Consider the following 15823-nt stretch of genomic DNA (forward strand, 5'->3'; position numbering starts at 1 on the left):
TACCCTTCACTTATTTAAAAAAAAAAAAAAAAAAAAAAAAAAGGGTCTGAGCACCTGGGTGGCACAGTGGGTTGATGTCCAACTCTTGGTTTCAACTTGGGTTGTGACCTGAAGTCGCGGAATCAAGCCCCGTTTCAGGCTGTGTACTCAGTACAGAGTCTGCTTGGGAATACCTCTCCCTCTACCCCTCCACCTCACACTCACCCTCTCTCACTTTCCCTCTTTAAAATAAATAAATCTTTTTAAAAAAATAAGACACGTAAGTTTATGTTTTTGCATTAACAATCAAAATCACTTTTCAAAGTATACACTTGTAAAAATAGTTTATTTTAAAGACTCTCAGTAGGACTTCAACATCTTATTTTCAGATATACTAAGACAATCAGTGTGTTCAATAATTTTAACCCATGATGACAGTTGCTCCAGATCTATTAGACCTATATACATTGTTTAATTGAGCAGGGATAAGGAAAACAGGGATTCAGTTTTAATTAAATATTACACAATTGGATTTTCTCCTCCACAAAAGTATAACTTTCATATGGATACAATTTCACAAAGGTTACAAATATATATCAACTTACAACTGAAGGAAATATTTAGTATTTTACAAAAAATCTAGCTCCATAATTGCTTCCTTTTAAAAAAATCCTTCTTATACAATATAAAAAGTCCAGATTTCTCCAGAAACATCCAGTTAGTCATCTAGTAGTAGGATCCAAAATGGGAAGAATTACTATCCCCAGAAGAGGGGGGTGGAGGCAATGGTGGAGGGGGTGGGGGTATAGAGTATGGTAAGGGAATTAATGGATGAGGTGCCATGTTAGGTGCAGCCCACCCCAGGTTTACAGATGCAGGTGGTGGTGGTGGAGGGAGTGGCGGTAGAGGAGGAGGGAGTGAAAAGCCGTGCATGTCAAACACTGGAGGAGGAAAGGGATACTGTGGCATGATAGGATTATCGTGTCTCTGAGGTGGAAATCCTGAAGTGTCCTGAAACACCATATGCTCTGAGTTATGAAACTGTGGCGACTGAGGCCTGCCGTGGCAAGGTCGAGGATATCTACCCCGGGAAAATCCTCGTGTGAATTCTCTGTTACGATATCCTTTTGAATGCTCTGAAGCGGAGCTATGAACATTCCAGTTCTGATGTACTTCTGAAAAATTTTCACCTTTGAGTGAGAAAAAAAGCATAAAAACAAAATTAAAATTAATTTTAGTATATCAAAAAACACTGTGGAAAATTTCAATAATGTCTTTTCTTTAACCTCCAGTTTTGTCTTATGGTAACTAAAAAAGCAAAAGCCTTAAAATTATCAATTAAAAATTAATCCCTCTCATCAGAAACCAGAGAGAACAGAAGAAAGTGGTACAACATTTTCAAGTGCTGAAAGAAAACTCAATCTAGAATTCTAAATGTAATGAAAATATCCTCAGGAAAAAAAGGGAAACTAAAGACATCTACAATGAAGAAAAACTATAATTTATCTCCAGCAGACCTACACTGATATAATGACTAAAGCAAGTTCTCTAAATAGAAACAATAAAGAAACCCGAAACACCAGGAAGAGAGAACACAGCAAAAATTTGAGTAAATACAATAAAATGTCCTTCTCTGAGTTTTCTAAATTGTGTTTGGTGGTTAAAACAAATATTATAGTAAGTAATATGATTCTAATTCTATATATGAACTATTTAAGCCAATTTATGTTATAAACAAAAGAAAACAAGGGACATAAAGAGGTAAAGCTTCTAAGAGGTAAAGTTTCTACACTGCACACAAACTGGCAAAACAATGACACCAGTAGATTGCAATAAGTAATATATATACAATTTAATACCTAGGACAACCACTAAAAAAATTATGCAGAGATACATTCAAATGCACTACAAATAAATCAAAATGGAATTCTAAAGAATGTTATAGTACTGACAGGCAGGCGGATATAAGAAAACAGAGAAACGAAATACAGAGAGAATGAACAGAAAAGGGCAGACTTAAGCCTTAACATCAATAATTACATTAAATACAAATAGTCTAAATACATCAATTAAGAAACAGAGAATGACTGGTAGAGTAGATTAAAAAACAAAATACTCATTTCAAAGGATATAGTCAGGTTGAAAGTAAAAGGAGAGCAAAAGACACGACATGCAAACATTAATCAAAAGAAAGGAGTAGCAGGGTGCCTGGGTGGTTTCTACCTTCAGCTCAGGTCATGATCCCAGAGTCCTGGGATTAAGCCCCCTGTTGGGCTCCCAGCTCAGCTGCTCAGCAGGGAGTCTGCTTCTCCCTCTCTCTCTACCCCTCCCCCTGCTCTTCTCCCTCTCCTAGCAAATAAATTTTGGGGAAAAAAGAAAAAAAAAGATCAGCTACATTAATATCAGATTAAATAGATTTCAGAAGAAAGAAAATCATCAGGGAAAGACAGAGACAAGAGAATTCAACAACATACATATGAAGAATTCTACACTATGCCCACATCTGGTCTATTCCAGGGATGCAAAGACTGGTTCAATATTCCAAAACCAGTGTAATCTCCTCATTAACAGGCTAATGACAAAAAATGTCATCTTATCAAAGTACTGTCAAAATTTAATACTTATAAATTTTTTTAAAAAGCTCCAAAAAAATAGGAATACATGGAAACTTTCTTTACTTGACTACATCTACAAAACCCTGATACCTAAATTATACTTAACTATGAAAGACAATGTTTCCTCCTCTAATCAAGAACAAAGCACATTTATTCAACATAGTGCAAGAGACTAGACCTAGTAAAAGAGAGACTAAAAAAAAATATATATATATATGTATATATGTATATATATATATGATTTGAACAACAAAGAATACCGTTTCTATTTGCAACTGACACAGTTGGCTAAGCAGAAAATGTCAAAGAAAAAAACTCCTAGAACTAGTGAGTTCAGGAAGGTCACAAGACAGAAGCTAACCAAACATTAATTTATTTCTGTACTCTAGCAACAAACACATGGACATTGAAATTAAAATATAAAACCAGTTACAATGATTTGAAAAATGAAATACTTAGGTGTATAATAACAAAAAAAATACAGATTAGTATTCTAAAAATGCAAAATGCTACTGAAAAGAACCAAAGATCTAAATTAATAGAGATGTACAGCATTATTGTGTAATAGAAGACTCAATACAGTTAATTATCAATTCTCTCCAAACCAATACACAGGTTTAATATAATTCCTACCAAAAGCCCAGCAAGTTAAAAAAAAAAAAAAATCCCAGAAAGACTTTTGCCAATATAGAGAAGATTATTACACAATGCATATGGAAAAGCAAGGGAACTAGAACAGCTAAAATAACTTTGAAAACTTTTAGGGAAAAAAAAAAAAACTAGGAAAAAAAATTACAGAATGTAGGTCTAGACAAGAAATTCTCAGACTCCACAAAAGGAAAACAATAAACTGGGCTTAACAAATTTAAAATCTTTTGTCCTACAAATGGCCTTCTTTGAGAGGATAAAAATACAAGTTACAGGCTGGAACAAATTATCTCATAACTCAAGAACAAAAAAGCAGAAATATAGTTAGAAAACGGGCAAGAGACATGAACAAATATATCACTGAAGAAGATACAGAGATAGCAAATCAGGACATGGAAATATGTTCAAAATCCTTAGCCATTAAGAAAATGCAAGTTAAAATCACAATTATCACTACACACCTATCAAAATGACTAAAATCAGAATAACTAAAATAAAAAATAGTGACAAAACCAAATGTTGGTGAGAATGCAAAGAAACTGAGTACATTGGTGATGGGAATCCAACTACTGTATAATCCAGCAATTATTCTTAGATACTGATTCCAGAGAAATGAAAAGTTGTGTTCACACAAAAACCTGTACAACAATACATATGACTTAACAATCCAGATGTTAATGCCTGACTGGTAAACAACCTGTAGTATATTCATACCATGGAATACTATACCCATAAATGAAAAGAAATAAACATGACAAATAAAACAATCTGGATGAATTATCTAGGAAATTATGCTCAGTGACAAAAGCTAATCCCTAAAGGTAACATACTGGATGGCTCTATTTATGTAATCATTTTTGACATGACAAAATGTATTATAGAAATGGAGAACAGATAAGTAATTGCCAAGAGTTAAGGAGGTGGGAGGGAGGGAAGTGGGAGTGACTACAAAAAGGCAATATGAGTGATCCTTTCCTGTGGTGGAAATATTCTGTATCTTGACTGCCTCAGAGTCAATATCCTGGTTGTGATACTGTACTGTATAGTTTTACAAGATGTTACCATTTCAGGAAAGTGGGTAATGGACATGCAAGAAAATCTCAATTATTTCTTACAACTGCACAGGAATCTATAAAAAGTTTAATTTTTAAAAAAATAGGAAAGGTATAATAAACTGAAATGCATGTTAAGAAATAAAATACTCTAAAAATACTTTAATAAATTTATTGATTGATTTTAGTCTATTTATAAATTTATAAAAATACTTTAATAAATAAAATACTTTGAGTTGGGTATTAAGTATTATAGCATTTAATTCTAAACACGGAAGCAAAGAGGTTTCTTAAAAAAAAGTGCCCATATGCACAAATGACTAACGAGACTTAGTTTTACCTCTAGATGCCATTTTTACATCTTAAACTTAAAAAACTAACGTTGAATATTCCTCGTGACTTTCTTCTTACCACATCTTGTACTTTGTAATGCCTCCTATGTTAGATGGATGCCAGGAGGTAAGAGATCCCACATGTCTCCTTCAATTTTATTAGTTATCAGCTTATATAAATGTTAAGTGAAGATAAAAAATTACTATATATTGCATTTACTCACTTGATTCATTAGATTCAGACTTGAATTTTTTCCGGCCTTGAATCTGAGATTTTTTTCTCTGTTTGGCTTCTTTTTCCTTTTCATCATCACTGAAATCTAAGGCCTCAAGAGGAAAAACATACAGATTATGTCAAATGGATTTACCAATTCATTGTTACATACTTGGATGTGAGAAGAACAGATCTATTATTTAACAATGACCCTGAAAGAATATTACTTTTTGATGTGTAATATTTTCTAGTAAATATCTGAATTAACTATATATGACTCTTAATTAACACAGGCCAGAGTACTCAACGCTTTTTAAATTTTTCCTTAGGAAGTTTCAGATAGGGAATTGTCTATACACAGATGGTAACTTTAAAATACCAATCTTTAACAACCTTCAGATATGGGTATTCCATAGCCAGAAGACTGCCTTACACTTAAGAATCAAGATTCATCATAGCAGCAGCTACCAAACAATGATAAAGGGAAGGGACAGTGAGGAATATGCAAATAACATAAATGATCAGATCTAATATAAAAATGGAAGAAACTATTACATTCACTCAAAAATTTATACATGCCCATTATATGCCAGGCAGTGTTCTAAACACTTTACAGTTACTAATTCTTTTAATAATATAATGTCAAGTAGAGTAAGGGCTATAAATAAATAATGAAGCAAAGTAAGGGAAGATAAAATCACTGTGGATATGATTTAGACTGGACTGCAGGGAAAGGCTTAGATATCTTCATCATTGTATCTTTAGAAGACAAAAATTCAGATAAATCCCTAAAGATGAATTAGCAAGGCACCAAGGGAAGAAAAATTTCAAGGAGTGGGAATATGTGCAAAGGAATGGTATATTTGAGACATAAAACTGGTTCTATAAAGCAAAGCAAAAGCTTCCTATATAGTGAAATCAGAGATGATGAAATTGGAAAATAAAGAACTCTATGGCCCAGTCACTGGGCATGTCCTAAGAGTAGGAGGAAGGCATTAAAGGATTTTAGATGGCTTTTTTTATTTTAGAGAGATTGCTTTGGCAATATTTTGCTATCACTCCCTTAAGTCAGAAAAAACTTTACATGCTTCTTGTATACATAATAAATCTGCACTCAAATATACTTATTCAATTGCAAATTACATATTCATATATTTGAAATGAATACCAAAATGAAGAAGACTCATGCCTTATACATAATCTATGATTAACATCAGGCAATAATTCTGTACTACAAAATTTCATAATAAAATAAACTTTAAAATTTTCAAAAGTTTTCCCCTATTACAGAATTAAGAGACATTCAGTCAACTACTCAAAAAAAAAAAAAAAATAAAAACAAAACAAAACCATGAAGTATGCTGGGATTTAATTTTAAAATTAACCTAATCACACCAATTTTATAAACAATTAACATTATTATAATCAGCAACTTCAAAGCTTAGGTCTAAAACAACAGGGATGTATTAGAATATTTTCATTTCCCAAGAAATAAGTTTTAAGACCTTTGTGAATTTTCCCAAATACTTTAAAAACACGTAACTTCAATAATAAGATGACCTAAACATAACTAAATATTAAGTGAATCTTCACAGCCTTAACAGAAATCATGTGTATACATAATATAAATTAGAAAACATAATCCCCTGACAATGTAGATACTAAACTAGGATCAGTCACTGGTTAAGTGACCCTCTCAATTAGTGTTACCTGATTCACAACTCAGCAAAACTAGAAAATAACATGAATCTTTAGCACTGCTTGAGAACATCTAAAATGAACAAAGTTAAATCTACAAACCCAAGAATTTATATATTGTGAAACTTCACCAGAATTCCTGAGTATCTTTAAAAACTCTCACTTATAATAATTATATTTTCCCCTACAGTGTATAAATTCATACTATTTTAAGAAATGTATATACTCATTGCTACAATTTTTATATTTTAATTAAAAAAAGAGAAAATCTCCATGGAACGTTAAATAATTCCCAACTATTATTCCTGATTATTCCTGGCTATCCCACATCTCTAGAAAAATTGAGCATCAAGCTACTTTAAACATAAAATTAATCTTGTTGACATGGATTCAAGAAAGAAAATCCTCTTCTTAGGAATGTAATTATATTATAAAAAATGGAGAGGCACGTAGATTCTAATGATTTTGTACCTCCAAGAGAAAGCAGCTTATTATAAGCACCACTGAATGTATTCATGTCCCATATGGTTAATATACTAAATTTTAAAACAAATTATTTTTAAATAATGACAATTCTGTTTTTATCAGCTGTCAACAAAATTGATTTAAAAAAAATAGGAAGTTACAAGGAAAATGATAAACTGGTAATTATTAAGATACAACAGAAAATATTTTTTTCCTAAAATGATCAATTAAAAACTCTTATTGAGGGGTATAAAAGAGACATCTTGGTGAGGAGGGGAAAGTACATGCTCCCACAGATGGCAGTATGACTTCCAAGCAGCATTAAGGATCTCCCTAAGGTCAAGACGAATTTATAAAATTAAGTTGTGAGGTGCCTGGGTGCCTGTGAGTTTCACGTATGCCTTCAGCTCAGGTCATGTCTCAGGGTCCTGGATCGAGCCCCCCTTCCTCTGTCCCCAACCCCTCTTCCATGTGTGCACACTCTCCTCAAATAAATAAATAAATAATCTTAAAAAAAAAAATTAAATCCTGCTTCTCTTCCTAAAAGATTATGTAAAGAGACTTATACTTACTTCTGGTGGGGGTTCCTGATCATTCTTCCATGACGCATCTGATCCCCTATCCCTAGAAAGAGAAAAAAGTCAAAAGAAAACATGAAGTACTTAAAAAGTACTTAAGATTCTGTGTTTATAACTTAACAGTATAGAAAATAATGAAGTAAAAGACATGAGCTCAATCCTTAATTTTATAATATACATGAGAAGAGCAAAAAATAAAGGACTATGTATATGTTCTTCACCTTGTTTCAGAAGATATAGAAAGCTCGTAAGAAAAACACAAGATATGGATACATACAAATATTAGGACTGGGGTAATCAAAATGAGAAGCCAAGGCTATATGGTATGCAGAGGAAAGTGGTTTTGCGTTCATAACCATCTCCAGATGCTATGACTTTGGTTGATACTTTCATGATACCTGAGCTTGGTTCATAAAACTCAGGTCAACAAATGCATATTCTGCACCAACTATAGGTCAGACACTGTTTCAGGTGCTAGGGATACAAAAATGACCATGAAGCATTCCCTAAAATTTTGCAAGTTTAATGGTAGAGATAACAACATGAAATTCTTCTTCCTCTATTTAGCTGAGGAGTATCAACAATATTCCATGAGGAACCAAAGCTTATTCCAACAGTATTTCTCAAAGCTGAGAGGGAGGAATAAAAGCTATCTCATTTGGTAAGGAGAAAGAATTCTGAAGAGTCTGAAGGACAGTATAATCACAAGCACTAACTTATTTTAGTGGAAAGTTTTTAACCAACAAAAATACACATATTATTAAGTATGACTATGATTTCTGAAAGTTCATCTTTGTCTTGTTACTCAATTACATTAAAATACTTCAAAAAATACTAGGAGTAAATGTGGTCCTCATTGCTTTAAAATAGATCCCCTAAATAAATGAGATTCTCAGGAATTCATTCATTAAAATCATTACTATATTAAACCATAATCTATGAAAATGAATGTACAAATGTCAGGGGACTAACAGAATAAGAAAATCATTAAGTCTGCTCTAAAATTTTGATTCAGAACTTTGACACTGTATATGGGGCATTATCAATGATTTTTTCTATCATTTAAAAAAAAAGCTTTTACTTACTAATGATAAGCTTACACCTATGCATTTAACATAGCTCCAATACTCTTTCTTGCATATATGCCATCTCATGGCCTATGCTGCCCTTGCCATGGGGTTTAAAGACATAAACAGGGAAAGTTCCCCCATTAGTGCATTTACTACAGAAAATCAAAATCTACTAAAGAAAAGATCTAGCAACATTTCAAAACACACTTTCAACAAGAGTAAGCTCATGGGAGGCTAAAATTAAAACAGCCTTACAAGCCTTACAGAGGATAAACTAGAGAGGAGATGACCTTCTCTACCTCAAAGGCAAAGTACTCCACTGAGTGCCCATGTAGACACCATACTGCAGTCTAGAATAAAATAACCTTTCTCAGGTGGGGCTTCTGCCACGTGGGCCTAATTTCCCAATTCATTATTGTCTCTTTCCAGGAAAAAATTCTTATTCTTGCAAATCAAAAACAAAGACTTCGCTTGTTTAAAATCTATTTAATAAATGTCTTTAGAGAAGTTTTAAATTTATCTGTTATTAGTTAAAATATTTTGTTAAAAATAAACAAACAAACAAAAAAAAAGGCATATCCGCAGCAACATCCTAGTAAAGCAGAATGAAATGCTACCTATTTAAGGCATGATTTTAAAACAGGACTTTTCTATTAAATTTACCTTTCTTTCAGTGGTTGTTTAGAAAAATAAACCTTACCGACCTGAGAATAACTTAGGCAAAATGTTCCTCAGATAATTAGATGGATTCTTAAACACGAGTTTAATGAATTATGGTAAATGAAATTCAGAGACTTGATTTAATGTGTAAGCACTTTAGCGATTTTACACCATGCAATGGGGACTAGTATTTTTGAGGTAGCACTAAGGTTACTCACTGACTGAAGTTCCCCTCTATGTTCTAAAAAAACCACATTCCTAACACTTCAACTACACTTCAAGTTTCCCATCAAAAGAGAGCTAGACCTAAAAGAGACCTGTGTGTCAAACTGAGTGCAAAGTCTTTTTTGGAAACCCATCCCTCCCCCAATCTTTTGAAGGGTTTCTTCCACTCTTACTAAATTTTACAATATTTTTAGTGGCTCATATTCATTACATCTTTCCAAAGCATTCAACTTTCTTTTTTTCTGAAAAAAACTATTCTACTGGAACCATATATCACTGATTTACTATAAACAAATTATATAATTATAATAACAAGTTCAACTGATATAAGCAGCTCTACAGATAACACTTAGTAACACAGATAATACATGGAAAATGCACAATAAATAAGTAGCATAAACATGCAGAAATATTACTATCCGTATGCCACAGGCATCATTTAGCATCTACAAAAGGGAAAGCAGTAGTTTGTTGGTTAAATCAACCCTGTTTGGGGCACACGGGTGGCTCAGTCCGTTAAGCGCCTGCCTTTGGCTTAGGTCATGATCCCAGGGTCCTGGGACGGAGCCATGCACTGGGCTCCCTGCTCTGCAGGAACTCAGCTTCTCCCTCGGCCCCTTCCCTCTCCCCCGCTTGTGCGCATGCTCTCCCCCTACTCTCAAATGAAATAAAACTTAAACAATAAATAAATAAACGCTGTTTATCAACTTGATACACAACTTCTTAGGGACACATTTTTGTTGTCCTGTCTATAAATTTGTTATCTATAAGCAATGTAAAATTTACTCATTTTTCCCCCTTGAGAATTACCAAGTTTTACTAAATAGTTAAGCCTACAATGTAACCCAAGGAATAATTCTATTTAAAATGGAAAAGCGTGGTTACTAATGCTGAAGCAGCAGGTTTATAAAAAAAAGTATGCCATGGAAAAAAATATGAATTCAGAAACTTTCTATGGCCCAAATGTAGTCCTACTACTTGATTATGTAATTTTGAGTAAAAGATACAAATCATCTCAACCTGTACAATCTGGTAAGAAATTATAGCTTTCAGAGATGTTATTAGGAAAATAAATCAATGCTCTGGAACACAGATATTTAACAAGAAACTACCTTCACTGAAAATTATTCATAAAATATAAACATTAGATAAGCAAACAATAACTAATGTTGTCAGTGACATACTTACTGTTTAAGTTTTTCTGTAAATATGTACTGGGTGAAGTCTTTCATTGATGGAGCAAAATACATAGTGTCCTTTATTTTAATACCTTTACTCTCAATGTGCTCTGAAGAATTAAACCGTAACACATAAAATGGATGTGCAACAGGTCCAAATATCTCAAATATCTATAAAATAGAAGAAATATAAATACCTTTAATATGTGAACTAACTCAGAAAGTCAGTCATATTTTTTTTAAAAACTGGTAACTGTTAAAATAAGGTAAATCTGTCATGTCAGAACAATAAAATTATACTTATATTGAAGTCATTTTTGCATACTCAAAGTCTTCATATTTTGATTATAAATGCATCAACTCATTCCAGATTTCCTTTATGAATCTGAAACAAGTGTAACAAATTTGTTGCTTGATAAATTCAAATCATCTTGGTGGTGTACTAACTAGATACAAATTATGAAGTTTTTTTTTTAATCATTAATCATTTAACTTGTAAAGGATAAAGAAAAGAATTATAATGTGTAACTTTTGAGAAATAAAATGCAGTCACCTGGAATCTTGTAACACAAAACTTGACAAGCTTCTGCTTTAGTGGGTATTCAATCATTTCTGTTGTTTCTATACAGTAGTTAACATTTTTCATAAAGTTATACCACAACTGTTTCTAATTCAAAACTCAGAAGAGATTTGAACTTGAAGTTATTTATTTCTCAAAAACCAGAGAAGCTTATACAGCCTTGAACTTTTATGTAAAGGAACTGTTTTTAGTACAGTCATATTTTATTTCTGAAAATGTTCTATGAACGATTACAAGGAAGCCTTTTATTTTCAAACTCTTCTCAGAAGAAATACCTAAATTTAAAAAAAATGTTTCTAATAATAAATATATGTATGTTATAGAAATTAGACAATGATCACTATCAGTGTCAACCTTTCTAGGCTTTTAACAATTTTTTTCTTCTGAGATCACACTGTAGCTTTGTATACTGTTCCCTTTTAAAACCTAAAGTTGCATTAAGTTTTTCCATCTTATACATATTCTCTGTAAGTATAATTTCAGTGACTGTATCACAATCTCTTATAGATCTGGCACTATTTGACTTGCCTAATAGGACATTTACGGAGCTTCAATTTGTGCAATATGTAATAAATGATGCCCTGATAAACATCCTTTTATGTATATTTCTACACTTAAGGTTTCCCAAAAATTTATTTGTAAGGGGCAGAATTATTGGAGCCAAGAGTATGATTATCACCAAAACTCTGGATATAAATTACTAAGTAACGTTCCAAATAGCCTGGACCACTTTAAACCCAGTGCACTGAAAGTGCCTGTTTTAGCACACTGTCAGTTCTTCATTTTGATGGTAAATATTCTCATTTTGTTCTCTTAAAGTACACCATTTGGGATTTTATTAATTTTCAGTGAGGCATAAAATAGCTCACCCACCATGCTACCAATATTCTGAAAATTTGAGTGACCCAAAAAGAACTCGTAACACTCAATAAAATTAAAATGCCAAAGTATTCTGAAACAGCACTAATAGCATAAAAAAAATTCTTTTTTAATTCTAAAAGGAAATAGCAAATTTGTTTTGAAAGGATTTAGAAACAAAGAGTAGTCCTCTTCCAGAATTGCAAAGGACAGAGGGATATACTGCAACACAATTCTTACTGGTTCACATTACATAAAGTAATGGATTATCTCACCTGTCACTTTTTAAAAAGTCATGTTAATGGCAAAAGCTAGAAAAATATGTATGTTTAACAAAGAATTGGTAAATATAAACATAATATAATAAATCAATATGAATTTATATAATTTATTATATATAATTTATATAGATATAATTTATGATACATAATATATTATAAATTATATATTATAGAAATTTATATTATATAAATATATAATAAATTATATGATTTATCATTAATTTATATAATATAAATTTATAAATTAATAAATATAAATAAACAAATAGTATATTTGTGCAGTGGAAGACAGTAGAATTTTTAAAATGAATAAACTAGACATATGTATACATTTGGGTAAACCTCAAAATTATACTACTGAGTTAAAGAATTTCATAAAAAGTTATGAATGGAATTATAAAGTGAATTTTAAAAATACGTTAATAGGTAACTTGTTCTATAGTAATTTTTTTGCATATATATACTTATGTACTGGAAATATAAAAATCTAGATAAAGAGAATACACAGTATCTTCAGAATACTGGCTAAATGTGGGGATGAAGCGAAGTGAATGGATTAGGAAGAAAGGAAAACAGAGCTTCCAGTTCATGTACTGTATTTTATTTCTTACAGAGAAGTCAGAAGAATACATAGCATGATAAAAACAATTGTTACATTTTATAAATTGTTAAATATGGTGTTTGAAATATTCTCTGGGCGTGCCTGGGTGGCTCAGATGTTAAGCACCTGCTTTTGGCTCAGGTCATGATATCCCAGGGTCCTGGGGTCGAGACCCACAACAGGCTCCCTCTTTAGTGGGAAGCCTGCTTCTCTCTCTCCCACTCCCCCTGCTTGTGTTCCCTCTCTCATTCTCTTTCTCTCTGTCAAATAGATAAATAAAATATTTTAAATAAATAAATATTATTATTTGTACTTTATAGTCAACATGACAGTTAAAACATGGTGTCATGCTTATATTTATCTAATGATGATGTAGTAAGTTTTGTCACAGACTTACATGACATTTGCCTTTTTGTTAAATTGCCTGTTTGCATCCGATGCCTCTATTTGTGCGTGCCTATTACTGGCTGAAAATTCTGTTTGTGAATAACAGAAACCTGGAAACAGCAACTGAAGCAAATTGGAACTTTTATTTATTCTCAGTCCAAGAGACAGAAATCTAAGTTGGGTACAGTGGCTCCATGATGCCAGGGGCAAGATGGACTCCCTGTGTCTTTCTACCAGCCATCCTCAGCACATTCTTGTTTACCCCTAGCATCACAGGATAGCTGCTTTGCTTCTAGGTAGGAAGTGATGGAAATACCACCTGTGTTCCAGGCAGGAAGAAGAGGAAGAAGGAAGAACAAAATGTATATACCAACATGTCCCCCCACAACCTCCCACTCGCCCCATACATTCATATTATTTTAAGCCTTCTTGAAAGTCTCAACCAAAAACATCCTCTTTTTTCTCAGTGGCCAGAACTAGGTTAGATGATGACCTCTACTGAGGAACTCATCAGTCTTTGTCTAACCCTTCCCCCAGACTGGCGTACCCTAGCAGATACTGAGAAGAAGCTGGTAAGCCAGCTGACAAACAGGGATGTTGACAATTATAACACATGGCATTTACTGATCAAGTGTTTATATGCCAGGTGTGTGAGCTCTGTACACTTCATCTTGCTTAATCTTCACTGCAATCTTAAGAATTAAGTACCTATATTAATACCCATTCAAAGATAAAGAGAGACTCATGGTGGTAGAGTAACATGATGAAGGTCATATAGTGGTGGAAAAGGAAACTTGAGGCTGGGTCTGTCTGACTCCTGGGTTGTCTGCTTTTAGCACTGCAAGTTTAATATCTGAGCACCCATGTTAATCCTGGAATAGTGGGGTCACCCACTGAAGCTCAAACAGTATTAAGGCAGGAGTTTAATTAAAGTTTGTTGAATGGTTTATTTAAAAAATTGTTTTTAATTTAAAAAGTCTTAAAAACAATTCTTTTTTCAATTCCTTTGATAAATATCAATAAATCTTGTTCTTCAAGTTTGGATAGGGATAAAAATTTGTTTAAAAAAAACTCATGTATAATAATCACTGTTTGTAACCTGGTACATAAAGCTGTTTCCCAAAGATTGGTTTCCTGGACAAAACAATTCTGTTTCCTAACTGAGAAATGACTTCACGAAAGAAATGCCTGAAGAGCTCCAGGCTTATGCAGAAACTGGTTTGAACTAAAATATAAGCCGGCATTCAAAACACGTAGTTAAAATCAAAGTATACCTGGTTGACTGTTCTTAAGAGCTCAAGTGTTAATGAGCCATACCTATGATAAAATCATTATAAGGTTTTAAGTAAAATAACTACACATATAACAGGTAACAGGAAGCTACTTTAGAAAATCCATGCATGGCTTATACCAAAACTGAGAAGTATTTATGCTCCTACCTCAAATAGCCATGAAACACTTGACAGAGTTGACATAGCGATTTAGCTAATCCAGAGTTACAGGGAAAAAAAGGGTTTAACAATATTTTAAACTACTATCAGCTAAAAGTATAGATTTTAGATTGGCTAATACCTGAGAGCTAACTCTGAAGAACAACCTCAGACAAAGCAGAGGTCAGGCCAGCCCACCACATCTCATAGTTTCATTAAACCTTGTATCCTGGCTCACTCCTCAGACCTGCTTTGAGGATTTTGCAAGTTCCAAACCACCTGACTACAGATAAAAGGAAAAGGAAGGAATGGCTGAGACAACAGCGTGAAAAAGGAAACTCAGGATAATAATGTCTAAGATACTTACTTTAAGGTAGGCAAGAAGCTTTCCTTATACTTTAAATAATAGTATATATTCCATAGAAACATTCAAAAATTTAATCTAACTAATGTTTTATACTTGCCCTGTCCTTAAAAGGTAGTTTTCAGGGTCTACAAACTTGGCTCTAGTTTACAGAACTTACCATCTCTTATTCAAAAGCAGTATCTGCTAAAGGACCTTAAAGGATTCTCGTCACACACAGAGAGATCACAAACATACACCACTACCACCTTATACAGATACAGTTTAAGGTCTGTTGGGAAAAAAATGACAAGCACACAAGTAAATTCATCCCCCCAAATTCTCATTCCACAGCATAGTCTAGGCTTAGGTATTCTGTATGCTCCATGGCAAAAGTTCTAGTGGTTGGGGGTAAGCCTGAGTCAGCTGGCTAGACATGCAGAGAGAGCACTCCAAGAGAGAGAATAAGCTGCACACTGCCCTCTCCACACATATGTTATATACTTACTGGTTAGCCTCAGAGGGACTAGGTAATCCTAGTTCCTATAGGTAACAATAAACAGATCAAAGAATCTTCAGGCCCAGGAGTAACGCTGGAACACTGTGCAAATGGAACCAAGATCTGCATA

The 15823-nt window shown here is 33.1% G+C and overlaps 1 protein-coding gene across 1 annotated transcript in view; it reads right to left on the bottom strand.

Annotated features, from left to right (window-relative positions):
- Positions 1 to 306: 306 nt before the first annotated feature.
- The window catches only part of NAF1 (nuclear assembly factor 1 ribonucleoprotein), a 42579-nt gene continuing 27062 nt past the window's right edge, over positions 307 to 15823 (bottom strand). Inside the window, exons 5-8 of the mRNA XM_059174412.1 lie at positions 10725 to 10885; positions 7576 to 7627; positions 4851 to 4953; positions 307 to 1169 (exon numbers count right to left, since the gene is read on the bottom strand). Coding sequence (XP_059030395.1) covers positions 706 to 1169; positions 4851 to 4953; positions 7576 to 7627; positions 10725 to 10885 — 780 coding nt within the window. The 3' untranslated portion in view covers positions 307 to 705. The remainder of the gene's footprint in view (positions 1170 to 4850; positions 4954 to 7575; positions 7628 to 10724; positions 10886 to 15823) is intronic.

Source organism: Mustela lutreola, chromosome 1 (assembly GCF_030435805.1).
Source record: "Mustela lutreola isolate mMusLut2 chromosome 1, mMusLut2.pri, whole genome shotgun sequence".
Classification (NCBI taxonomy): Eukaryota; Metazoa; Chordata; class Mammalia; order Carnivora; family Mustelidae; genus Mustela; species Mustela lutreola.